We start from the raw sequence: 25,313 nt of genomic DNA, 5'->3' as shown, positions 1-25,313 counted from the left end.
GTCTCCTGAAGTTTAACCGGCGCACACAACACCTTGCCGGTCTTCGTAGCTCCGACTTAAGAGGAATGTCCCGTCTTCGCGACCCAGCGGAATATGTATCGAAAGCAAAACATAGATGGGCCGGTCACATCATGAGAAGAATCGACGATAGATGGACTAAAAGAACGCTAGAGTGGATCCCAAGGGACGCTAAACGCCCCCGAGGGAGACCGCCAACGAGATGGAGTGACATGTTCGCTGCACGGATGGACCAGCTGAGAGCTCAGCTGGATACGGCTCAAGGACCTCGTCAACGTCACTCACGAAGCTTGAGAACATCTTGGATGACAATGGCGAGGGAACGAAATGAGTGGAAGAGATGCTGGGGCCCGCACGTCGAGTGAAGACGGGCCATCTAAGTATCTAAGTAAGTAAGAGTTCCGCCTGCCTCCCAAATTCGACTAACGTCGTTCGTGTGCGGCGAACTGTTTGGCAGAAGACCTCCTAAAAGTCTGTGGGTTTTCGAGAACAAGGATGACCTGAGTGTCATTTGCTAAAGCCGCGCTTCCAGTGGACAGAAAGGGGTTCATTCAGAAAAGGAGTAGTTGTTTAGGATTGAATCCAGCGTCGATTGAGCATCGACCACAGGTCCGCCTATCATTTCCTAGCAACATAAACCTCGACAATCACTGCATTAATGTGCGATCGATATGTGCTCGGTCCTGTTCCGTCCAATGCAATACGACTTTTGCTTGTGTTAGTCTGGTGATCCTGATCTTCACGGAAACGAACAGTTCCTTACAGTGGCCAGAAACATCTAGAAATATGCATTATAACCTTTCCACTTCGCTAAACGATTTCTTGTCTTTAATCTTTGATCTTTTAACAATTTCTTGTCACATTATGATCGATAACCACATTTTTCTTATTCTTTTCTTTTGCACTCAAAAAATCCGCTTTGATTTTTAGCGTTTTACACCTAACGTCTTCTTACTTTTCACTGACACCCAATGGAAATAAATTTCTTCAAAAAAAGCGCATAACATGAAAAAGAGCAGCAAAATAATGCAGAAGTAGTGCAAACAATACAAGATTCAAAAAATTGCCAAACTTCTGTTCGACATTTTCGATAAAGTAAGCTACAAAACTGCAAGTGTAGTTTCTGCAATTTTCACCTTTTTTCTTTAAAAAAATAATCGCATTTCTCATATCACTTTCGATTACTTGCACCAGATTTGACAAACAGAAAATGAATGAACTGACTACTAACTTTCCGTCCGCCGCCGTAGCGATAGGGTAAAGGACATGATCGTAGTTGTGTTCTCCCGGGCAACCGCGATGCGTCCGACGGTGCTCGCAATCGGACGCGTCGCGGTAGTCCGTTGAACCAGAACTTCCGGCGCCTATGACTACAACAGAATAAGGATTTTGATATTTTGAACACGTAGGATTGTCATTTTTGATTCTAAAACAACTAAACTTGAAAACTGTTCTTATCACGACCTGCTTTTGGATGGATTTGAACTGCACAGTGCGCTACAAGTCATAAACTTCAACCAATCGATACCTGTATTGCCTACACTGTCTCTGAATATCATTCGAATACGATTCATTGATGAAGTATTGATCTTTGAGAGCTATTGCCGAATTCTGCAATTATGGAAGTGAATTGCACAAAAAACAAATTGACAGTAATAATAATATTAAAAATAATAAGATCAAGATTACTTGGATAAAACAACGAATATACTACCGGAGTAGAATACTACAAATGTAACGCATGAAGACAATCTGAGACAGCTAGGGTAACAAGTAGATCTACTTAAACACCAGAGAAAGTTCAAGAACTGCGTCAAACATCTACTCCCAATATTGATTCGTAATCGTGCACCATAGCGTCTTCTATTTGGGACCGTAATATCTCTTGCGCTTCGTTTAATCCTATGTTACGTCTCTTATTGCAGGCGAAACGGTAGTTAGTATTTTTAAAAGTGGTTTGGGAGCGCCACTCAGCCGTGCCCTCTTGGGATTTTCGGATCGTGGAAGGAGCGATCTGGCGCCAACTTTAAAAATCTCCGTAAAGTCACGAAGCAGGCGAATGTGAACACTCTTCGTAAAGGCTAACCCAACAGCCTTCTTTAAGGCCACCGACTTGCGAATACAAATCGAAAATGTGCGAATAAATGTTGTTGCGTGCATGCTAGGTGAACACGGATTGCTATGAAATCCATTTTCGGTCGTTTTTCTACCAAAGTACTACTGATATTACTTGGCCATTCACTTCTGGTAAGCCTGTTTGGAAGGTTTGGCAAAGTAAAAGCAGAAGTAGTCCCACCTCAGTAATGCCTTTTTCCTAGTAGATTTAACCTACATGTCGTGGATCCCCTAAGACTGATGCTTAGGTTCAAGGATCCCGACTGACTCAGCCATCCACTTCTAGTAGTGGCCACTCGATTAATAAACTTTTTGAATGCTTTTTTTTGTTTTTGAGATGGGAAAACCATTTGTCACTTAAGAAGGATGTTCGTGCGCTATGGAAATTTTTTTGCGTGTCGTACAATTACGGGAAACGCCAGAGAAGAACAATCCAAGAAGAGTGCGGCTGAGTGTCACCTCCCAACTACCTTAGCAAAGATAAAATTAAATTTTTATTGAAATTGGAAAGGATAAGAATGTTTTCGAACGTAATCACTAGAGTTAGGATTCGGGTCAATTGAAGTACCCGGCTGTATAGTGTAGCGGCACGAATATATGGTAAGGGAGCTTTATGGAACCGGCAGAATTTTGTACCTCCGTGGTTAACTGCACCCGTTATGAACACTTGGAGACATGTTTTTCTAAAGAATAATTGTACGAGTGAAATCACCTTGTTAATAAACACAAACGTGGTTCCCATAGCTAGCAGTGCAGCGAGAACACCGCTAACAGAGATCATAAACAACATGCGACGACCCATACGTTCGACAAGAGCCATCGGAATGAAGGTTCCCAGAAAATTGACCGCTGAAATTGTAGGTTACAAGGAACTGAAATGAAATTATTGGATGGGCTACTTAATTTTATTGCTACACACATACCCTTTACAATTTCATAGTTTTTCAATCATGCATTGGTGGCGAATTCAATATGAGTGTCTATTACAGTGTTTCATCTTTCTAAGAACGTTCCATTTCTGGGGACGAGAAGCTGGAGGGCTGAGACTCAAAGAACAATTTAATAGCGGATTTGTGGTCATTGTGAGAACTGAACAGTTTTTGGTCGAGGTAATGCTTGGAGGCCCGGATCAAATGGTGGCCTGATATAACGACTTCTCGAGAATAGAGTGCATGGGGTACAGTTCCCCTACCTACGGTCTCAATTTGGCGGTGAGTGGCGGAAGCGCATGAGCGCGATTTATTGTCGTGGACGAGGTAAACGGCGACTCGGTCGTGCTTCCCTCGGATTGCAGCACCCAACTCGTAGAGCTGCAGCGTGTAGACTTTGGCGTCGATCGCCTGCATGTCGGACAGCATTACAGGATTCCCGAAGGCAGCATAGGAGAACCATCTTTTGATTCGGTTTTGGCTGCCGCGCGGCCTAACTTCTCGTGGAAAATCAGGAGGCACATTGGCTCGTTATCACAGAAGCCCTCGTCTCCCCTTACGATATCCTGCAGCATCTGCGAACGGCGCTGGCGAAGCAGTAATGACTGACAGAGCCAGCATGAACGGTTGGTCTCGGTCAGCGCGTCCGGTACCAACCCAGACAGAACGTCCCCATAGCCTAGAGCGTGTAGGTGAACTTCGATGATGCTAGCAACGCCGAGCTGTGAACCCATAACGTAGGTTGTGGCGCTCGATAACCGCTCAATGAGACTTCAAGGAATCGTCGTCGATGATGACGCGCGAATGGTTTTTGCAAAGTAAGTCGGTAAAAGAGAAGCCTACCGCTTCGGAGCACCGGAATTAGGATGCTTCTAGAAAAGTTAGCTAGACTTCACTTAAGCCGCCACAAAAAAGAGATGTTCCAGCTTTCAAAGTCAACTTCCAAATATTTAGAAAAAAATCAATTAGCCAACTTAATATAATCGGAGCAGAAAATCATTGACGGATTTCAACGACGACCTGGATTGGGACACATTAGAAGAGAGGCGGAAAATCGCGTGTTCAGTAGAGAAAGAGCATGCGTTGCGGCGAAGCAAAGAAAAAACTTTGGCGTCACGCATAGCCCCTAATGCGGCAACAAATTACCTGCTGTGCCGACAGAAATCCAAATTGTTGTGTGGTCATCTTTTACACCTGAACTTCGGATTATATGACCAGTGTAATACCTGGAAAATTCTAATTCTACAAAATCTTAGGCGTCATAAGATCAAAAGTACAGCTTTATCTTACATGATCGTGTTGATCCCAGAAAGTTGTTGGAACGCTTGAAGGAGACTTCCTATTATGAGCGCTTTACGGACGTGAGGTGTGCGCAACACGCGGAGCAAAACACCTAAAAACCCTTGGAAATGAAAGACCGACGACATATTGCTGATACAGCTGCGTGGAACTTCATCTCGTAGTGTGTTCTTTAGTTAACGATTGTCTAATGCACTGCGCAAGCTTTTTTCATGAAATTTCGTTGCACCATTGTTCAATTTGCGCACGAAAATCTCACTATTCGAACTATCATCTGGGAAAAGTTAGACGGGCTGATCAGTGCAGTCATGACGACTCTGTTCATCTGCTTCTTTCCTGTCAATCATTTGTCACAGTTTCGTTTCATTATAATAACTGTTTCTGGGTACATTGGTCAAAAGCGTAGGATCCGAAGAAAAGGATAGTGCAAGTCCCAACTAGCACGTAAAAGATGCTCACAAATAAGTTCATCGTTCAAATCTTTTGCCTAAATTTCAGAGAACTAGCAATTATCCAAAAAACTCTGGTATTTTCCACAAAATATGTCTGAAAATGTTTCCTTTTGAGCCCAAAAAACCAGCTCATTTGTTAGAATTACCCCAGCTTATTTAGTTTATTAGATTTATGAATGTTTGTTTGTTGATATTCCGGGAAAAAGTTGAGAAGTGCTGCAAAGGAATCCAACACACCAGAGCCGCCGCTTTGAGTGAGTTTCTCCATTTCAGTTCCCTTTTTGATTACAGCCATTTCATATTTCACCCATTCTTTGTCACCGCAGTATACTTTCAGCAGCACCTTCAACATTATTTACTCCATTAATTTGCTACAGACGTGTGGAAGAGAAAGAAATAAGTTCAACCGTTCTCACCGTGCTGGAACATGATAACCTACAACGCCTTACCGCCTCAGTCTCTTCCTTCATATTGTGGTCATAGAGCCATCGCGGACTTTCTGGAAGAAACGTGAAACAGATCAATTGAGCGAGAGCTGGTACAACGGCGCATCCGAACATTAGCCTGAATGATAGAAGACATGAGTTCCTCAGCTTATTTTCTATCTTTTCTTCTTCTACTAACATTTCCTCTAGCACTATTAGTTTTATTCCAACACCTGCTCTACAACTACGAAAAAAACAGCGAAAGCTGTGGAATATGAGCGGAAATAAGCGGAGCAGGGCAATTTTTAAATGTTTTGTCGTTTCAGTAACCGCCGAGTTTTGTCTTTGGCATTAATTGATTTGGGAAATGGCACAAAAATTTGACTAAAGTTAGTTAATTTTAATTTTTTTAAGCAATGTAAGTCCATGATTTTCGCCGAGTGAGTCGAAGTTTTACGCCTATTGCACGTTGGAGCAAGTGGGACAGACCAGTCCACCTGTCGCTTTGATGGGCTCCCCACGATGAAGATTGAATTTTCAAAAATGCCCTCTTCAGGTGTTTTTGTTAGCCTCTGCGATGTCCGGCACCTTGAGGCAAAGTTCCAGTTGGACCGTGTTGTGATCAGCGATGGAACTGCGAGAACCAACAATACAAAAGAACGAGTTACAGTAGTGCAAGGTCAACCACCCGAGATCTGGTGGAGAATAAATGCGATACAACAAATTTCATTCTCTATTTGCTTTCTATCGGAGGAATAAAAAATCAGTGAAGTAAATTCAGCGTATGCGGAAATTTTCAAGATCAGTAACAAACCTCCATCCAACATTTACAGGATCAACGTAACTGAATCCGCCTCCAATTATATTGGCCACCACGAGGCCTATTGTGATCATTAGCTGAAAACCAGTCACCAGACGACCGCGAATATTCGACGGTGATGCCTCGCCAATGTAGACTGGAACTATCATTGACGCCAAACCTGCAACCGGGTATTCTTACTCACAGTAATTCTTACTCCTAGACATTTGAGAACATAAGCACTGCGAATGGAGCAAGCCAATATAAACTTCCTTGATTTATTTTAAAATTAGACCTTGTGTATGGACATAATTTTGACGTTTTAGCAGAGATTAACGTTTCACTCACTTCAATCCATGTATTTAACTGCTTTGGCGATGCTGCAGATGAACGAGAACTTCTACTTACCCTGACCGTAATAGTGGTACATATTTTGGGAGTTCCAATAAATTAATAATCTCCATCAGATCAGAAATGTGGGATAAATTAATTATATTCATTTATTTTACTGTATATATATATTTATTACATTTAATCGTATTCAGCAGCACATTTGACTTAGCTGGGTCAATGAGCGGGCTGGCAACAGTAGCCCTAATATACGGTACTCAAACCTGGCTCCGCTCATCATAATCCCCTCAATTTTTACCAAGAGGTCGCAAAAGACCCATCTTTCAGTCGCAGTTTCTGCGTGTTTTGACACCTCGCCTGAACTCCCAGTTCCTGATTGTCGTCTTCAAAAACTGCGTGGGAAACAGCGTTTGTTCCAAAGGGGTACGTTAGAACGGGCCACCTTTGCACACAAGCCGTGCCCACGAGCCATCGGTCAAAAATCAGTGAGGCCTCCTCGGCAAGCCCATTCACGTAAAACCAATGGCTAGAACGTTAAGGAAACGAGAGTGGCACGTTCTAGCATATCTCGTAGGAGCTAAGGCGGTTGCGCACGCCGTTTTTCAGGACGATCGAGGGGAATTGAGTGGGGCCACGCCACAGTCGTAATCTAACCCGCAAACTCTCTATCATCCACGGTAGGTCTAAACATCAAAAATTTGGTACGGTAACGAAATACGGTACGCTGCCTTTAAACGAGCGCAATTCTAATACAGTAACAATGACTTTCAATGTTTTCACTCAAAAAAGGACGTCATTGCTACGCGAAAAAAGATAGCTACAACTGGACATAGGGATAAAAGCAATGCGAAGTGGGTGCACGTATTGCTGAGCAATGATGTTTATGGTAAATTTAATGCAGTACAGTACATTTTGCTGCAGAGACAGATTTCGTTCATATTTGTGCAAAATTCCTATCTTTTCTAGCTTTTTTGGAGCCTATCTGAAAAGAATAGCAAAATCTCACTCCTATGTCTAGATTTTTCTCAATTTGCTCCGGAAAAGGCTAGGACAATTACAGGGATAAAAATTTGCAGTGAAAGATTTTCCTTGTTGCGGTATCAAAGATGGCGCCGGAATCATAATCGCACTACCGTAGTCGAGCAACGAGGAGAAGCGCAAAAATTAGGAGTTTTCGAAAGACTGCGCCTCAAAATCTGTGATCTTCGAACAAGGTCCAACAACCCAGCATATACTTTACAAAAACTTGTCCAGTTTAAAATATAAAGAAAAAAGACTTTTCCTACCAGAATCCCGTCTTACTTTCTTACATTTAATTTCGGTCTCAGGAAGTTTAGTTAAGAAAAGGCTGCGGAATTTATTGAAGTTCCCAACCTTACTTCAAAAAAACTTTCAAAAAAAAAAAAAAAAAAACAGAGAGCCACTAAGAACAGGTAATTACACCGCTTCACAGCGCATACTTTACGAGATGCATATGTACTTAGTTGCTTTCCTAGGTTCTTTTTTTTTGCTCCAAAAATGTTTATCTCCATGTTTAACAAAATCAGCAGTAGTCTTGCACTCGCTCATAATTAGAGTTCATCGCTAAGATCACTTTCAAAACGCTGTAAATTCACTTTTAATCGTCTGTATTTACTCTGCACATCGTTCATTATATTGCTTCAGTTTTACTTTAATATGATTACTAGTTCCCTATTTGTCTCCTTAAGTTCAGCCCGACACGAGGTTGCTATCGTTTCTGGTTTTTCGGTGACTTCACCTCTTCAGAGCTTAAAACGGTCAAATCGAACGTGATTTATTCGATCAAACGCGCTATCCACCCAACAAAGAAAGTTCTAAGCTTACTTCTGGATCCAGTTACAGATGGGAAGCGTAGATCGTACCTTAGGATCGGAGAAGTTTCCAGCCAGCGCTTGTGGTGAGGTGGCTAGCACAATCACACTGTTAGTCTCAACTACGGGGCACGTTTCCAGGTAACGCAGAGATGGTCCTCTGCGATTCGTCCTTGGTCTCTTGGAATGGGTCAAAAGCGCTTTTAGAGCGTTGTGCACTAGATTCATGTTCCAGTATCGTTACCTTGACTTCAAAATCTTCTCCGCTTGACTTTAGGAGACGGTCGCTAACACTTCGCTAGGGAGTTGAATGCCGAATAGAAACAATTTTACAAGGATACGCAGCCTTTTTGCAAACGACTGACTAAGCCATCACAAAAACTAGCAAAAGAACGTCGAGTGCCATCTTTCGTGGAAAATCTCGGAGATTTTGCTGCTGCCAATCTCGTTGAAGTTTATCACAAGATTATTCCCAGAAAAGAAGTGTATCCACAAGGAGTGAAGAACTAAAGCAAAAAAAACCATGGATGTACAATTAGAAGTTTCTTTCGAGAAGAAAAAAATTTAAATACACAGCTGGAATATAGCTAAAAACAGAAAACTGAATGTATAGACAAAAGCCCTGGTTTGACAACATCACCACTCAAAATACGTTATCTTTTCCGACTTTCGTAAACTGTGTGTTTCACCTCTTCTTTTTATTAAAAGGCTAGATAAAGAAATGAATCAGTAAACAAATAACTCACCAATGGCAAGACCAAGAGTACCTTGGGCTATTACAAGTGTGATTTTCGCCCAGGATAATGCAGACATCAACGCTCCAACGATAAACAAACAACTTGCAGCGACTATAACCTTTTTTCGGCCAAAATAATCTGATCCTTTCGCTGAAAGAAGTGCTCCAACGATGGCTAGGGCTGAAAATACTGCGATTACGTTGTTACTAATCGAAAAGTGTTCAAACACAGAGACAGGCGTCACTATTTGAGCTCGCCCTCGCCACCGCAATGCATCCGCATCCGCAGCAATGCGCGCATTTTTCTAACCGCCGCGTATGCTCTCTTCCCGAGGATTTGCCTCGATTTGCTTCGAATGCGCGCGAAGGCAATGCAGGTATTGTTGTTGGCAATTGAGTGATTCAAAGTGCGTACATTCGTTGTTACTGCTAACTTCACTGCTGTTCATCACAAAAAAACCAGCTTTTTTTTTCAAGTAAAGCTGTCGCTGTAAAACGTCGCGAAATTAGTTCTATTCAGGTTAAAAATCACGGAATAATTAAATATCATATTTTTTGGGAACGGCAGATAGGGTAATCGCTTATTCCTTGAAAGTTAAACACTTCTTGAGGCTTATTGTACCACTGCTTAAAGCACTTCAAATAGCGGGAGAAATTTCATGAAGTGAACCGTGGTTCTGCGGTGATAGCCTGAGTATCATGGAAAAATAAGTTTCAAAAAATGTACCTTCAAATAGAAGGACATAAAGGATAACGGATGAATTGCACGGCGTTACGTACGGGGATGCTCTTACGCATTTGATTTCGCTTAAGAAATGTTTGAGGTTTATGGACGAGTTTGACCGGTCTGTGCATTGAATTAAGTTTTAATCCTCCTAGACAAGTCTGGTACCGATATATCAACCCTACAGGGGAAGAGGGATTGGTTGGCCACGGAATGGTTTCGGGTAATCTGCCTCGCAGTCGCGACCGCACCTAGTACCGTCCTCGTTGCACTCAGAGTGAAATGACCACAATTTAAATAAAAGGCCACTTAGTATAACTTACCACTAGTCATACTGGTTATCACTTGATAATATACTGCATTGAGAGGCGCCATGTGTTGATTTCGTGGCAGAAATAACATAACTGCGGAAATCACTCCAGTGTTATATCCGAAAAGAAATCCTCCTAAATACTAATTTTTCCAGTAAGTTTTTGATATCTTTCTCGAAAAAAAAAACATTCTAGTTTCGTTAAAAACATCACCATAAATGTTCTCGCATTGTTCGGCTGACCAAATGACCGTTCATAAAAGCGGATATGGTCGCAGTACTGACTTAGTACTCAAGCAGCTGTGCAAAAAAACACTCAGATAACGCAACAACAAACCTGTACACAGATCGAAGCAGCCTTGTACTAACTAATTAGGGAATGAATATTTTCAGTACTAGCTCATCACAGATCACTAGCAGAGCAATTCTGCCGTGGTCCGCCAAGACCATGGCGAATCTAGTGCTGAAGTAAGCGCAGAGACTTGTGCATTTTTCCTCTCGGGTGGGATTTTTTTAATGACCGTTGAATATCTTCACCGTAGTATCAGTACCATCCAGGGGACTTTGATCATTCCTCTTCATATTAATATATTGTCACGCTGTACATAATGCTTTCGTTCTTTTATGGGATACCAACTTGTTCTGGATAAGGCATTTGAGAGGATACGTTGTAAGTGTTCTAACTTTTCAGGCTCTGCTGAAGGCGATGACGCCGAAACTTGGTCGAAATAAAGAGCGTGAACAATATTGGGCCTCCCTCAACTCATCGAAAACTAACTCAGTTGTCGGACTAGGGACAACTGAGGCTTACGTCCGAAATTATTCATCTATCTATCTTAATTTTAACGGTGCTTGTAGTTGACCTGGTGTACTTTGCATTTCTGTTTAGTTGTTTTTTTTCTTAAACCGCTCGTCCCGTTATGAGAACCACAATCTAATAAATGATTTGCTGTTGTCAACCCTACCTCGCCCCACTAATCTTCCACTGATTATTTATAATCGTGGTGAGTTTCTAAGTGATTTTCGAGGGAAACTAAAATGTTCGAAGTCCTCCTTGTTCACTGTTCATGAGTTGACCCTTCAATTCTCATAGGTTTTCTTTTTCATCGAGCAAATCACCGTTGATTGCTAGAGTCTTAGTCGTATTCCCCACTTTTCCTTTTTGTATCTTAGCTGTTTTCTTAAATTGTCCTTTTTCTCTATTCATTAACTATTCTCATAACGGTGCGTCAACGTATCCGTAATTGACCAGTAGCATTCAAAATCCTACTCTCCTCCTCTTTTCTTTTTCGAATAATCGCGTTAAATTTGTCCGTAGCTTTCGTCGATGTGGATTCTGTGAAAAGTCCCATAGCCTTTATTTCATTTTCATGATATCTGAGATTTCCAGGAATTAGTGTACCTGTTTTTTGCACTTCTATCGAGAACAGTTGAGACTGACGTGCATTCAAGCTACTATGGTAATCCCGTGGAGAATTAAAGAATTAAATAGTACGGAGCCAGAAACACAATTGATGTCAGAACGAAGGATGATCAACAGAATTTCAACGTATCCTCAGAACAATCTTAGCATAGGCGTAAAAAAACAACACAGTAGTAATGAACTAGAAATTGAGCATGCAGAAGTAAAATTTTCACGAAAAAAAAACAAGAACAAACAAAAAAGCGCTTTGCATGAGTCTATTGCTCTCGAGGCTCTCAAGGCTATACTCATATTTCCAATCCAAAGTCCTTCTCAAAGTCCTCAGTTCGTTTCAAGAACTTTGGGAATTTATAGCAATTAAGAAGTTCCCCAGAAGTTCAGAGTTAGGGACAGTTCTGACTTCGAGCGAAAAAAGAGTATTGAATGCGAACTTCACCATCTCATTTCTCCGCACGTTCCATCCCAAAACTATCCATAGAAATTTTATAGATCTAAAAAGCAGCTATATGGATACTTTTTACTATGGATGCAAAAGCGATGGAAGTGAAAGCTGTTTGATGTCCGTTAATATTTTGTGAGAAAAAGTAAACGATTCCTCATAAGAATCTCGGCCTCGTTTGTTTATACAACTTGCTTTTCATACTAGGTTCAACTGTTTTTCACGCAAGTTTCTGCCCTCACAGCCTCTACAGTAAATATCTGAGGTGCAATTTCCATTTTGAACTTTTAATTGGTCCCAGACATCAGCGGTGATAGTCGCTGTCGTAACCGCAAGTCTAAGCCACGCTGAGAGCTAGCGGCTCGAGCACATGGCAACGAGTGATGCCCGTATTCTCCAACTATAACGCTACTGCGAATTTGCTGAAGTTAGCCAAACAAACTCTACGCGTTCGGTCTGTCCATGAGTAGAATATTACGACATTATAAGTGCAATCAATAACGAATTTGTCCAACTGGCGCAGGTCTCTGCACTTGGCATTAAGGCAGCGTGAAAAGGACAAGGGATCTTTGTGCGTATGTATGAGTGGGAACTCATGTTTGTTCGGATGTATAGTCGAGTCAAAACGACATGAAACACGGACATTTGCGCAAGCGGCTGCGCTCAACGCGGAGCGGTAGAGCGTAGAGGTTGGGATCGTGTCCACGCTACCGCCACACACCTCTGCTGTTCGCCATGGTCCCACCTCGATTCCAACCGTTATCTCCACCGCACCGCTTCCGAGCGCGGCCGCTTGCGCAACGGTCAACGTGTTTCATGTCGTTTTGACCCAACTATATGTACTGCACATATATGTGTCTGTCTGTATCTCTGTGAGGGAGAGAGAACGCCCACGCAGTTGTACACATTCGGCTCCGACCGAACTTGAGAATGAACTTATTCGGAAAGGCATCGAGTGTGGCAACTAAGAGCTCGTCTTCAATGAATCCACGCACAGTGGTGAGGTGTCGAGCAGACTATTGCTGCTAATGTCAGCAAATGTAGTCGGTCGGATTCAGACTGGGAGAATTGGTCGGTCACTCGTTGAAGCTGACGAAGTCGAGGAAATTGACCTTGCAACACTCTTGTCTTGTGAGCGAAGGTTCCTATCCTGCTGTCAGGTCCAAAGGCAATTTTTAAAGTGAACATCAGTCCAAGGTAGCAATTTGCTTTTCATATAGTCAGAATAGTTCTAACAGCTTATTCTTATTCCTTGAGGAACCAGCCACACCTAAGTTTTACCATCTGCGAGTATCCCAGCGCATGCCATGACAGAAACAGGGCGACTCGCAGTCATAAGGGCGTTAAAAACAGCGTAGATATGATTATTCAGCTTGATTACCACTTCTCCAACTGTAAACGAATTCCCATTTCTGGAGAGGATCAGAGTATGAGTAGGCCTCTGGATCTTTCGAACAGTTCCTTCCTCTTGATTTTCTGGACAACAGGGATTTTCTTGGAACATTTCCTTCTATTCTATATTAACAAATTACCACAATAACAACAACAAAAGCACAGGAAAATGCAGCGGCTCTAAGCTGGATATCAAAATGTTTGTGTGTCCCCTATCATTTTCGCTCACCTTATACATAAAAAGAAAACCTCAATTATCAACCGTAAGTATAATAAGTATTTCTGAATAAAAACTAAGGAGAAAAAACGTGCAAACAATTATATCCATATTGAAGAAAGTCAATGGTAATAACTGTGGTGACGATTAGCACATTATACTGGCAGTTGCTGCACGTGCCAATCTCTTGGGACTTTTTGCAGCCTAAGACTTCACCCGCAGGCAGTTGAGTCAAGGTGTTTAATTAACAGAGTCCTTATCCACCTTTGCACCAGATTAAAACTATAATAAAAATAAACGGCATTGACTCCTGTGAAAGTTTCTGTTTCGCTTCGAAAGGACTGAAAAATAAGCTACGTGTAAAATTAGCTAGGTCAACAAGAAGAGTTCTCTCTGTTCCAAACCCCGAGAATTCTCGAAAAGGTATCAGAGAGGTGCACCACTGTCAAAGTTGTTTTCTTGGAAGTGGCATGTGATGGACGACCGGTTTGGATGCGCAGATGGTCAACCACGGGGAGGGCTATTCAGATGTTTGTTTGTCTTCTATCTGCAACCCAATGTGCTTGAACGTTTCTCCCAAAACGAAATTCTGAACTGAGTTCTGGATCCATCCAAGTAAATATGATTCATACTTGGAGACTATGTTCGTTGTGCTGGTCGCACTGAGAACTGGAAATCCATATCCACTGTCCTAATCTAGTATGGGAACCTCAAAATCAGCGGAGAGACGCCGCGGATTTTGAAGGTATGTTCCCGCTCTCTCCATATCTGTTTCCAAAAGGAATGAGTGCTCCTGGCTGCATATGAATTTGACCACGTTTTCTTCGAATGTTTTTCTTCTGACCGCATCATCTTGCTGTTGAACTTGTCCGGAGCTCCGGCACAGATACCCACCATCTTTGTAGTAAAATAAAAGAACTAACCAGTTAGCGGCTTTCCTCTAGACCTAGCGTTTTGGGTCCATGCCAAAAAATGCACGTTGAGTCAAACCCCCTTATTAGACATTTGTTGGTAAGCAAATAGGTAATTGTAAGTATGTGGACGTTAACATCCGACTACTAAGTTCAGTAACTCAGATATATTATGTGCAGTCATAAAATGAGCAGATTAACGTGGATCTAGCGAATACCGCCCTTCACTGCTTGCCAGACTATTTATGCGCGTCGACACAGGGGGTTGCTGGGTGCACGCACGTGCATCAACAAAAAGATCTGCTTGGCTGCTTCAAACAGAAACTCTTAGTCATCAGCCACGGAACCGAACTTTGTAGTTGCGTTGAGCGGAAGAAGATAACGCATACTTCCCATAAAGTGGAACAGTTGGAAGTCCATCCACGCCGAAATTGATCCTAACTCTCCATTCGCATATTTACATCATTCATTTCTATCTGAATGTACGATAACTACGCCTTCCAGGTTAGTAAAAACAACAAATTGCTTACTTCACTAATCCACACTAATTCACAGAAAACGGAAAGCAACTCAGGTCTCAGGTCAAATCATCTTTTCAACACAAACGAGACGTTTTTCGGGAAGAGAGTAAGCTGTGAACATAAGACAAACGATCGCTTATATGGTCCTAGTAAAATAGGAGTGTGTTCCTCAACAAATTCTATTATTGGCGAGTAAATACTACTGCTATCGTGGCACTCGCTTGTACAGCACTTTCGAGAAGTGATAGACCGAGCAAAGGTTTAGATGTACGTGAGAATACACGAATGCGGTATTCCGGACTTGTAGTGGGGTCGAAACTGCACGATGTGGGGCCATCGTGAACTGAAGCGATGAATGGTGTTAGTAAGGGTCCCTGTCCTGTCCGCGATCCTGACCGTTACGCTCAACTTCGAGCCGCTGACGCAACTGCACGGAAATTCATGTTGCTTTGATCCGACTATATCTAAGATCCACAACCCTCACTAATTTCGATTGAAACCTGTCGCGTGATTCCTGGCTGCCTAACCATCTGCAGCATCTCACAAGCTCTGAAACCATTTCGATCACCTGTTGGTGTCAAACCTAACAGAACAAATAGCAGTACAAGCAAATAATCACAGTGACTGGCGCCTACGGTCCAAAACATCAAATCCCATAACTTAGCCCGAGAAAACTCAAAGAAGAAGGTGAAAAGAAGGAGGAAATGAACAACGCTGTCAATGGACAGATTAAGAAACTTCTAAAACAATCCCTTAAGTGGTCATTTGTGAGGTAGGCTGATCACTTCTTCAAACGAATCAAATATTTGGCCAAAAAAAGCCATGCAAGTTAGTTAAAGAGTCCATGGTTAGAGTAGAAAATCCTGATACGCAGACATATTCTCCATTTTCGTCATAATGATGACCGCTAGTGTCCAACGCAATGCCCAACTCAGGCAGAAATAGACACTTATTTTTGATCTGCTCAATAACAAGTCCACACACAATGGTCTTACAAAGAAAAATGGCTAGTTCGGGAAGAATTTCTGGCATTCCCTGAAGTCCAGCTTTGTCTATGCAGAAAGCAGCACAATACGAGATAATCCGAGAGTCCACCGTTACAACACTTTAAAGGCATCAACCCGCGAATCTGGGATGGTGCGGTTATGCCTATACAGGGTCGTATGAGGAGGAGGGTGGTTTCGTCCATCTCTTCCTAATTTTCGTAAAAAAACGGCTCGGAAGATGCGGATTCTAGCTTTCCGGAGAGCTATTTTCTACAGCGAGTTCGATTGGAGCGCGCCAGCCTTGTGCACGCGCCGCATCTTCCGGGGTTTTCTTACGGCGATCAGGAAGAAATGAACGGAATCACCCTCTTCTCCACAATCTACGACCCTGTACAGCAACTGTCCACCTTAAATCCGTACCACCCCTGATTCGTGGGGTGATGCCTCTAACCTCAAGAAATGGTTTTCTCGGGTTGCAGTTTTTGCGACATTTCGGGTAATAACGCGTTAACGTATTCAGAAAAGTCAATAAGCTAATTAGATTGGGTTAAGCTAAGGAACTCACTTAGACCTCTGAGGCAGATTCGGAAACAAGAAAAAATCCAACTGCAGAAGTACACGCTAAAAGAACAGTACACTGGTTCATTTCGGACGATTTCAGACAAAAAAAAATGGGATGTGCATAATTCGGAAGTACAACACGTGGTGTGGAACCAGTAGGGAAAGGTAGATTTCGAGCAGTAGATTGCAGAATCGAGCGTGGTCCCACTCATCTTTCCCTAATCATCGCAGAAAAGACTGCGTGGAAGGCGTCCTTCCTTACGACGACTTCAGCCTGCAACGGCCCATCCTGGTGCACGCGTCGCATCCAAGTGCGAGCCGTCGAAGATCAATGATACCTCCTTACCAGCCTATTTCTACTAGGAAAATAAAGAAATATGCTGCTGAGGGGACAGAAGCGTGAACATAGAAGCGCGTTCTAACGTACTTTGTAGGAACTAAAGCGGTTCCTACGCAGTTTTTTTTAACGACGATTAGAAAAAGATCTGCGGAACCATATTTGGTTCCGCAATGTGCTATCCGAACTCTACGTTTTTGCTGTGAGTTCCACACTACGTCAAAATCCTGATACGCTGGCTTCAAATAGTGGGTTTGTATTCGTGGATAAGGTCGCTTATGTTACACGAAACACTATCCAGTCTGTTCAGAACAAAATGACAAGGTGATTGACAGAACCTCTATGGTTACATTTACTAACTTGTGAACAGTGCGGAGATGAACACACATGTGAAAATTAGAGACCATGATTGAATCGAGCCACTTTGTTTTAGAATAGAAAAACACCTTTATAGCCTCTCAAAAATCAAGAGTTTCGACTTTTCCGAAAAGAAACGCAAGACATAGGACATAGTGGGTCTTCAGAGCTGGTCAACTCGCTCCTTTTTTCGATTTATGCGAATTCTGACCTGCACCCCGCAGACGGGGAGAGGCTTCCGTACTGCTTTATTCTAAAGGCCGGAAGTGCTCTGACTAGCTAATTAATAGTTCTGCTCCACCTCTGTGTTCAACTTGTCTGAAGGTTTTCTGTAGACAACGGAAGGAGATAGTGGAATAATCATGGGCCTCGAGATAGGAGAGTAAACCAAATTTGCAGCAAAATTTTCAACTATCCTGATTACGGTTCAACTAAATGCGACAAAGAACAATAACATTTTGGGCTTCGCTTCGATTTTGAAAGTATATAAAAGTCATAGTTTAATCAGAGTTGCGAAATAAAATAAGTGAAAGCAATCGCCTTACGAAAAAAATTTGACGAGCAAAGCTCCAGTACGACATGCCTTACCTCCTAGTGAAGAGTGGTCCAATTTGTAATTTTGCACAGATGCACCAGTCATATTTGCCATGCGACCAAATGGATAAATTACTAGGTTGAAAGTACATACTCACCCATAACTGCAGCAAACGCTAAAATGTACACGAATCGCCCTATTACAGGAGCTGATTGTGGTCTCAGATTCTCAGTGGTGATTGCATCAGCCTAAACATTTAACTTCTACCTAGTTATGCGAGTTTGGCATCGTTATGTAAGCAACTGCGGTATTATCCTGAAGAAAGTAGCTCAACAAGAATAACTAACCGCATTCACTCGAACCATGGTGACAATTGCCGTCTACGATCCACGCAATCGGAGGAAGACTTACTAAAATTTTATACGCTAGTATGAAGCAGTGAGGACATTTCGCGACGAGCAACTCTTTGAAAAAAAAGCAGTCAAGTCTTGGAAGCAACACCTATCTAAGATGTGTTCGCAATAAATTTCTTTGCATCAAAGTGTGGAGGAAGAAAGCCTGCACTTGGCGTGGAGAGACAGAACTGTTTAGATTTCGTCACAGAATTTACATTCTCTGCATTCAAACACATTACGTTGACACAATTATTTTTCGTTTTCACATGGTCACGTTTTCTAAATGTTCGCGATCGGCACGTTTGGATGAGTTCAGCAATGGCTCACTTCCATAACCTTACTGAAATTTGTATGAATTTGAGTCGCTCGCACTGCTGAAGAAGGAAACTGGGTTCCGATATCAGCATGGATCGCAGCATTTGAAAAAAGAAACATAAAGTACGAGGGCAGAATGAAAACAGGAAGGAATATGAATCAAGCAAACACTAACACAGCAGCGGCTTTTGAAAATTCGCAGTTCATTTTTCATGATCGACAACAATTTTTGTACAACACTTGACGAGGGAAGCGTTGCTTTTCTAGAAACTTCCAAAGTGATTGGTCGATTCACATGTTTCTTTTCCAGAGTTTCTAGTGTGTTTGTATCAGGTCGTTCGAGAAAAAGTGCGCCAAAAACTTCTCAAATTTTTTTCTTAACTTCATTGAAGACAACTAAGATTCAACAATCTGGTTGCGGTGGACTGCGCTCTATAACCCTCCGCTCATCTGTTAGGTCTATCATTCATGTCTTCTGACGAGAATTCTGGAGACTGGACGCAAAAAAAAAATTGTCGACAGCCGCTTAGAGATTTTCGATTCTGATAAAACATGCTTCCGGTTCCTTACAGGTAATACCGTTCGGCAAGAAGTGGTAGACAGAAAACGCAAATTCCGGCGAATACAACGGATGGCCCGCCGAGTTTCAGCCAAGCTCTGTAATTTTTTTGCGAGTGTCCGAAGCGACGTGAATTTGTTGTTCACTTCTCTTGTTATGCAAATAAATAAAAGCAAAAAAATAAACCAAACAAATTATCGATAATTAACTTATCAAACGAATAAACACGCGCACCCTTATATACTCACATATAAAAAGCTACGAGAGCATTCTACAAAGTTCTTGTGCTTGCTAGGGCATTCCATTTATGTTTGGAAATTTCTGGATTTTTTAAAGTTTTTAGAGTCCAAATTAGGGGAAATTCTTCTAATAGAGAGAAACAAACCTAAGCGCTATTAATTATTTCTTCTGCAGTCTACGGGAAGGCCACAAACACTTTTTTCCATAACACCTACTGTAGCGCAATTACTTCATATCACAAGTGAAATTATCTGGTTATCTCTTTAATGAATCCAACAGAGCACAGAAAATGCAGGAATAGAAAGAAAAAATGAAAAGGGAAAAGTGATGTAGGGAAGTTCGACTTTCGGAGAACAGGAGAATCATTGGTCTTAAGAGGATTAGCATTTGGGGAATAAAGAAGAACATACTTATCTATGCAATTTACTTATGATTTAACTGTTAGAGAGTTTCCATGTAACTGAGAGAGCTCTGCAACGTCTCTTGCAAGCAGTTCACCACTGACAACGACATTTATGAAGGTGGTAGATTCAAAAAAGTGGAGGGGTGCAGTTCAAGTGCAGCTCATCTGAGAACGCTCTCAATAAAATGCTTCACTAATCCTGGTTTCCACCATCCGTATGGACAGCACTCCTACGCGCGAGCTTGTACCAATGTCAACACCACGCGTGGAATCGTTGGGAGATGATCGCGGAATTGTCAGGGAATTCATGAGTGGAAGGTGAGGTTCTGTGGTCGGCATCACTTTGCCATGCAGTGGTGTAATCAACAACGCTCAGTACAGCGCCCTCCTCGAGTTTTTCGAAAGTCAGTCATAAAACTCACAAACGCGCGCCCTTGATGTACTGTAAATAGGAAGTGCCCGAAACTCATGCGGGCTACATGTGACATCCCTGGCGTATTCCTGAAGTTCTGGGTGTTTCGAGATAAGTTTAGGTCTTAAGCCATTAGTCAATCAAAAAGAGAGAAGCATTCAAAGAACAAATGAAAGGAACTCTATCAAGTTTCGTAACTCTCACTCTTGTGAGGCGGTACCAATGCCCAAAACCTCCGAGAATGCCCTTTCCTAACTTTCCTGAATAGTTCCTCTTGTTGTGGGCTGAACAGTGTTCACAGATTTTTTCATCATCACTTTCGCACGTGGTACCACGTATGGATATATCTATCCGGCAAAGACCTATAGATTTACAAAACTCATGAAACTTATTAGAAGCTTGGATGAAGTCTGTGAACTTGAATCTCACGAAAATATCAGCAGCTACAAGTCCCAATGATTGACCAACATTAAAATTTCGCTGTCTTACTCCGTTGAAAGGAATTAGATTTTGATTGAAACCTTGCACGAAATAGAAAATCGCATGTAATCGAAGGAAGTCTGTAGTCTTACGCATTTAATCGAAAACTTCATTCGCAGATACAGAGAATGCAGATGTTTTGAGGTACTCTATGTTAAAAAAAGAGAACTTTGCTAGGGATTGCTGCCGCAAAAGAGGAAAATTGCGGGAAAACTTTTATATAGCCGCGCAAAACTTTAAGGTCCATCAACGGCTAAGAAAAGAAATACCAGCGATTTTCACTTAAAGGCATCACCCCACGAATCTGAGGTGGTGCAGATTTCAGGTGGAGTATTCGTATACGGGATGGGAGACTATGGAGAAGGGGATGACTCCGTCCATTTCTTCCTAATTGCCGTAAAAAACGGCCCGGAAGATGCGGCGCCGCACAAGGCTGGCGCGCTCCAGTCGAACTCCAACTCGAAAATGGTGCGCCAAAACGCCTGAAGCCGTATCTTCTGGGCCGTTTTTTACGGCAATCAGGAAGAAATTGACGGAATCACCCCCCTCTCCAAAGTCTCCCATCCCGTATACGAATACTCCACCTGAAATCTGCACCACCTCAGATTCGTGGGGTGATGCCTTTAAACTCAACAAACTGGGTCCTTTTCATAGTTACATCTTCGCGGATATCTTTGCTTCAAAAATCAAATCTAGCGTCTAGAAAAAAACAAAATAAAACAAAATTAGAGAGGTAGAATTTTTTGACTTAGCTGAGCTAATTCGCGTTGCGGACATGGCGAGCAATGATAGCGAACAATTGAAATTGTCACATGAGGGCGTAAAAACAAGCTTAATTAACGGTTGACTACATTAAATCAGTCTAGAATGAAGGGATTGGGGAACGCAACGAATGACGAACGAGACCAAAGAACTCGGGAAAAGAATTAGAAGAAGAAAAGTGGATCGTAGGTAGGAAAATGGCAATTCAGTGCATCCCAGCCTTCAATTTATGACTGGAAGCCATGGAATATTTTGTTATTCTGTATAAAGGTTATAAGTGGGGACAATATGTTACATATTGGAGCAAGATTTCAAAGTTCGTACGTATTTTGCTGGGATTTCTTTAAAAATTCTACTTTGCTTGACAGTTCAAAAGGAGGCAGAAAAGCCAACGCGACATCACGACTCTGGGTGATTATCTCGTTTGAATACAGTTCTTAGATAATTAAGTCTTCTTAGAAACTGACGAATCGCATCATGTGGCAATGGTGATCATAGAGGAACGGTGGACATCTTCCTTGAACTAAAGTATAATCCTAGAACACAGCCATACACAGAAATTCTTTATCAAGAAGAGCGAACAAATAGAAGTGAAGCCAGTCTAGTAGGAGTCTATCTACTTTTCTCACCAGAAGGCAGGGTGGGCCCAAAAAATGATAGAATAATTAAATTCAAAAAACCATCTATTGGTTAAACTAATTTGAGATTTGAGAAATATTGGCTGAGCCTAAGTTTATACAGCGATGTTGGTTTTTTTACGCCCGTTCATAGGTCATTCTAATGAGTATAGAAGGTGAGATATCCTCACGCGAGTTCCTTTTTTCTAGCCCAGAACGCTATGATTGGTAAACGGTTACCAGGGTTTGGGTGACCAATTTAAACCAGAACGGACGAGTCGGTCAGAGACTCTGGGCAGACGGGTGGGGGACCTCTAGGGGAAGGGCTCACTAACTTTGCTATTCTCCAACGCCTAACCACCACCACTAGGAGAGAACGAGAGCCAATTACAGGAGCGAACTTTGAGAAAGAGCATATCAAGGCCGGATTCCAGCTAGCTAGTATCATAGAGCTACAGAAAGAAAAAGAAACTAAAAGTGAGTTTCAGAATTCCCACAAAAACTCTTAGGATTAAAACGACTTGCAAACGAACATGTCCAAGTCCATAACTGACTGTATACCTATCGTAACCCCACTCATATACCAGGTTGAGAATTATTGAGGTGAGCATTTTTTCAAAGCGAAAACTGCACCCAGATATAAAAAGAATTTTATATGTCATTCGACAGATAATACTTTCCCCACTCTACAAGGCACTCCTACTCCGTCTGTTTAATTCCATTGATTTTGGTTCTTAGTGTTGAAGGAGAGTGTCAAGTTAACCAAAGTGAAAATTTCCTACAACTTGAACTTTTTTGCAAATGCTAATCGAGGTGATAAGGCCGCTAAAACTGCTTCCAAGATTTTTGTTTTGCACGAAGAAAAAATAAGGGACATCGAAAAACAGCTGAAATAGTAGTAATTTGTTGGAAACGAATAACAGTGGAGAAGACACTGTTGATGTTGATTAATTTGATTTGCAGCAGCTATTTATTTCCGAAAAAAGAAATGTTTCCACTGGATCCACCCGTGTGTGAACCGCTTTCAAGGTTGAAAGCATCACCCCACCAATCTGGTACGGACTTCAGGTGGAGTATTCTTATACGGGATAGTAGATTATGGAGAGGGGGGTGATTCCGTCCATTTCTTCCTAATTGCCGTAAAAAACGACCAGGAAGATGCGGCGCCGCACAGGGGTGGTGCGCTCCAATCGAACTCCTTGTAGAAAATAGTGCGCCGGAACGCTCGAAGCCGTATCTTTCAAGCCGTTTTCTACGGCAATTAGGAAAAAAATGAATGGAATCACCCTCCTCCCCATAATCTACGACCCCGTATACGAATACTCCACCGGAAATCCGTACCACTCCAGATTCGTGGGATGATGCCTTTAAAATTCCCAATTTCGAAGGACAAGGAGAAACAGCGAACGCTATTTCAAAGCATTGTCTGTTCTCCATGCACAGCACCAATCTCAGCTTCTGCGGTCTTATCAAGTCAACTGAATTCAAAAAACAAGAGGTGTCAAAATTGCTTCGCTTCGTGTACTTGGCACATTAACGACCTGAAGAAACAAGATTGAATATAATCAAAAACCAAAGGACAACCAGCTTGTGAAGTGAGTTAAGTGGCGTTCGAATGGGCATGTAAACTTCTGGAAGTATGCTTCAGTTCTGCGCGCATTCTTCATTTTGAGACAAAGGTGGTTGCGACCTATTCCCCCAACCTGATAGCTCACCCCAAACCGTCTTACAGCACTTTTTTGAGCAGCGAAAAACTAAAGCTGGAATTAGAGCGATAGATCACCTGTTAAAGGAACAACATCAGTAAGGATAATGGGTAGAAGTCGTATCACCCTTTTTCTCTCAAAATTGTCATAACTGCGAACATCAAAAAGGAGACTATAATTTTATCCTGCACAAAAAATTTCAGTATAATCGTAGCAAAAGTTTGGGATACCGTAGAATGCTAGAAAATCCTGGTAAGTGCTGTAAACGGCACTCAGCTAACGGACATCGTCTGTCAACCGATCCCGGGAGAGAGAGAGATATTTTGAGTGCATGTACGTGGTTGGTGTGAGACTGCCTATAGACACGTGCTCTCGCTGACAAACATAGAAGTACGTGGTTCGGTCAAGGAGTTTGGTGTCAATTCAGAATATTCATATATGGACACATTCCACAAACATTGAAGAACATTATCATGAGGTTGGTATTCTCCCAGTACATTCTTCCGAACTTCAACGACTTACATTTTCTCACAAAATTTGTCGCATGCACCTACAAGCGATAACAGAAACAAATCAGGCAAATCTCATCAGTTCTCATTGAATTTGAGTTACTCATTTTTCCGAATAAATACTTTCTAATTAGATCCGAATACAAAACCGTGTGATAGGGCATGTGATCGTGCCGGTTCGAAAATAGTAATCTAGGTGAAGCTGTACTTAATGTTGAAGAAAAGATTATTTAAGTTAATTAGAGAGCAAGCGCAAAAGTATAGAATATCACTAAAAACACTAAGCGACATCTCAGAGACGAAAATTAAGGCTAATTAAATTCATTTACTTAGCATTATTCCGCAGGAGAAGTCAATAGCGAGAATATAATGGCTGGATAAGCGCAGAACATACTTTTTAAAAAATAGATCATATTTTCTTTGGAAAACAGCACGTCAAATGCGTTCGAACAGCTCTTATTGATGCGAGAGATACACTAGACCTAAATGTATTCTTTTAAATTAATCATTAATGAGAACTAGGGTTGACATTAGTTCCAACGAATATTATCAGCTACCAGCATGGTTATCATGAGGTTGGTATTCTCCTAGTACATCCTCCCAACCTTCAACGACTTAAATTTTCTCAGCATGTGAGAATTCGTAGTTAAGATAGCGATGGAGAATATCCGAAGCTTCCCAGGATCTTCATTTCCAACGTTAGTCACACCCATCTTCCCGTCATCAGCAGCAGAAATTCGAGACAAATTTGATAAAGACTTCCTTAGTGAGCTCCTTCATTTTTCTTATTGCTGAGAAATTTTGCTTAAGGTGGAGACAAGTTCCCATTCATATAGAGTTTCAGTTCCAATGTTTGAATGCATACCGTATCTCGTTTGGATATCGATGCAGCCATCGGCAACGAACAAGCAAAAGTATGATTCTCTTTTGCTGAAACTTAATTATTCCGTTGCAATTTTGTTTTAGAAAAGATTACTTTGAAGTTTCCCTGTTTCTTCCCTCTCATTCTTCTTTTCTTTATCTTCCATTCTTTCCATCTTATCATTGTAACACTGCTTGCAACCGCGCACGAACATTCCTTTGCTCATTTATCGTATTAATCATTAATTCGCGTTCATATATTTACGTTCGTATATTAAACATTTGTGTGAACAAATAAAATATCAGGTCCAATCAGAACTATTACTGAGTAGGAATTAAACGACTGCAAAAAAAAACTTTGGCCTCACGTGATATCATGGGCCAT

The 25,313-nt window shown here is 41.8% G+C and overlaps 3 protein-coding genes across 6 annotated transcripts; 2 read left to right on the top strand and 1 right to left on the bottom strand.

Annotated features, from left to right (window-relative positions):
* Positions 1 to 65: 65 nt before the first annotated feature.
* RB195_001596 (uncharacterized protein) lies at positions 66 to 383 on the top strand (the record flags this gene model as incomplete). Its single annotated transcript, XM_064198461.1, has 1 exon — positions 66 to 383. One exon carries the CDS (start codon positions 66 to 68, stop codon positions 381 to 383), a length of 318 nt encoding a protein of 105 aa, XP_064054342.1.
* On the bottom strand, positions 190 to 18,034 carry RB195_001595 (uncharacterized protein; the record flags this gene model as incomplete). Of its 2 annotated transcripts, XM_064198460.1 has the most annotated exons (13): positions 190 to 307; positions 1,250 to 1,444; positions 1,547 to 1,629; positions 2,846 to 2,982; positions 4,209 to 4,288; positions 4,353 to 4,455; positions 5,051 to 5,156; positions 5,263 to 5,377; positions 6,053 to 6,218; positions 8,967 to 9,137; positions 10,004 to 10,126; positions 17,827 to 17,917; positions 18,017 to 18,034. In XM_064198460.1, 13 exons carry the CDS (start codon positions 18,032 to 18,034, stop codon positions 190 to 192), a joined length of 1,506 nt encoding a protein of 501 aa, XP_064054341.1. The 2 variants fall into 2 exon arrangements, with proteins under 2 accessions (XP_064054341.1, XP_013298242.2); XM_013442788.2 differs by lacking the exons at positions 190 to 307; positions 1,250 to 1,444 and having other exon boundaries at positions 1,516 to 1,629.
* A 1,764-nt stretch (positions 18,035 to 19,798) lies between these two features.
* RB195_001594 (uncharacterized protein) lies at positions 19,799 to 25,033 on the top strand (the record flags this gene model as incomplete). 3 transcript variants are annotated; one of them, XM_064198459.1, is made up of 4 exons in its annotated part: positions 19,799 to 19,899; positions 23,967 to 24,036; positions 24,719 to 24,833; positions 24,912 to 25,033. In XM_064198459.1, 4 exons carry the CDS (start codon positions 19,799 to 19,801, stop codon positions 25,031 to 25,033), a joined length of 408 nt encoding a protein of 135 aa, XP_064054338.1. The 3 variants fall into 3 exon arrangements, with proteins under 3 accessions (XP_064054338.1, XP_064054339.1, XP_064054340.1); XM_064198457.1 differs by having other exon boundaries at positions 23,967 to 24,135; XM_064198458.1 differs by lacking the exons at positions 19,799 to 19,899; positions 23,967 to 24,036 and adding an exon at positions 24,103 to 24,135.
* Between the last annotated feature and the right edge of the window lie 280 nt (positions 25,034 to 25,313).

Source organism: Necator americanus, chromosome IV (assembly GCF_031761385.1).
Source record: "Necator americanus strain Aroian chromosome IV, whole genome shotgun sequence".
Lineage (NCBI taxonomy): Eukaryota > Metazoa > Nematoda > Chromadorea > Rhabditida > Ancylostomatidae > Necator > Necator americanus.
Note: the sequence above shows the minus strand (reverse complement) of the source record. Positions and strands in the feature narration are given on the sequence as shown.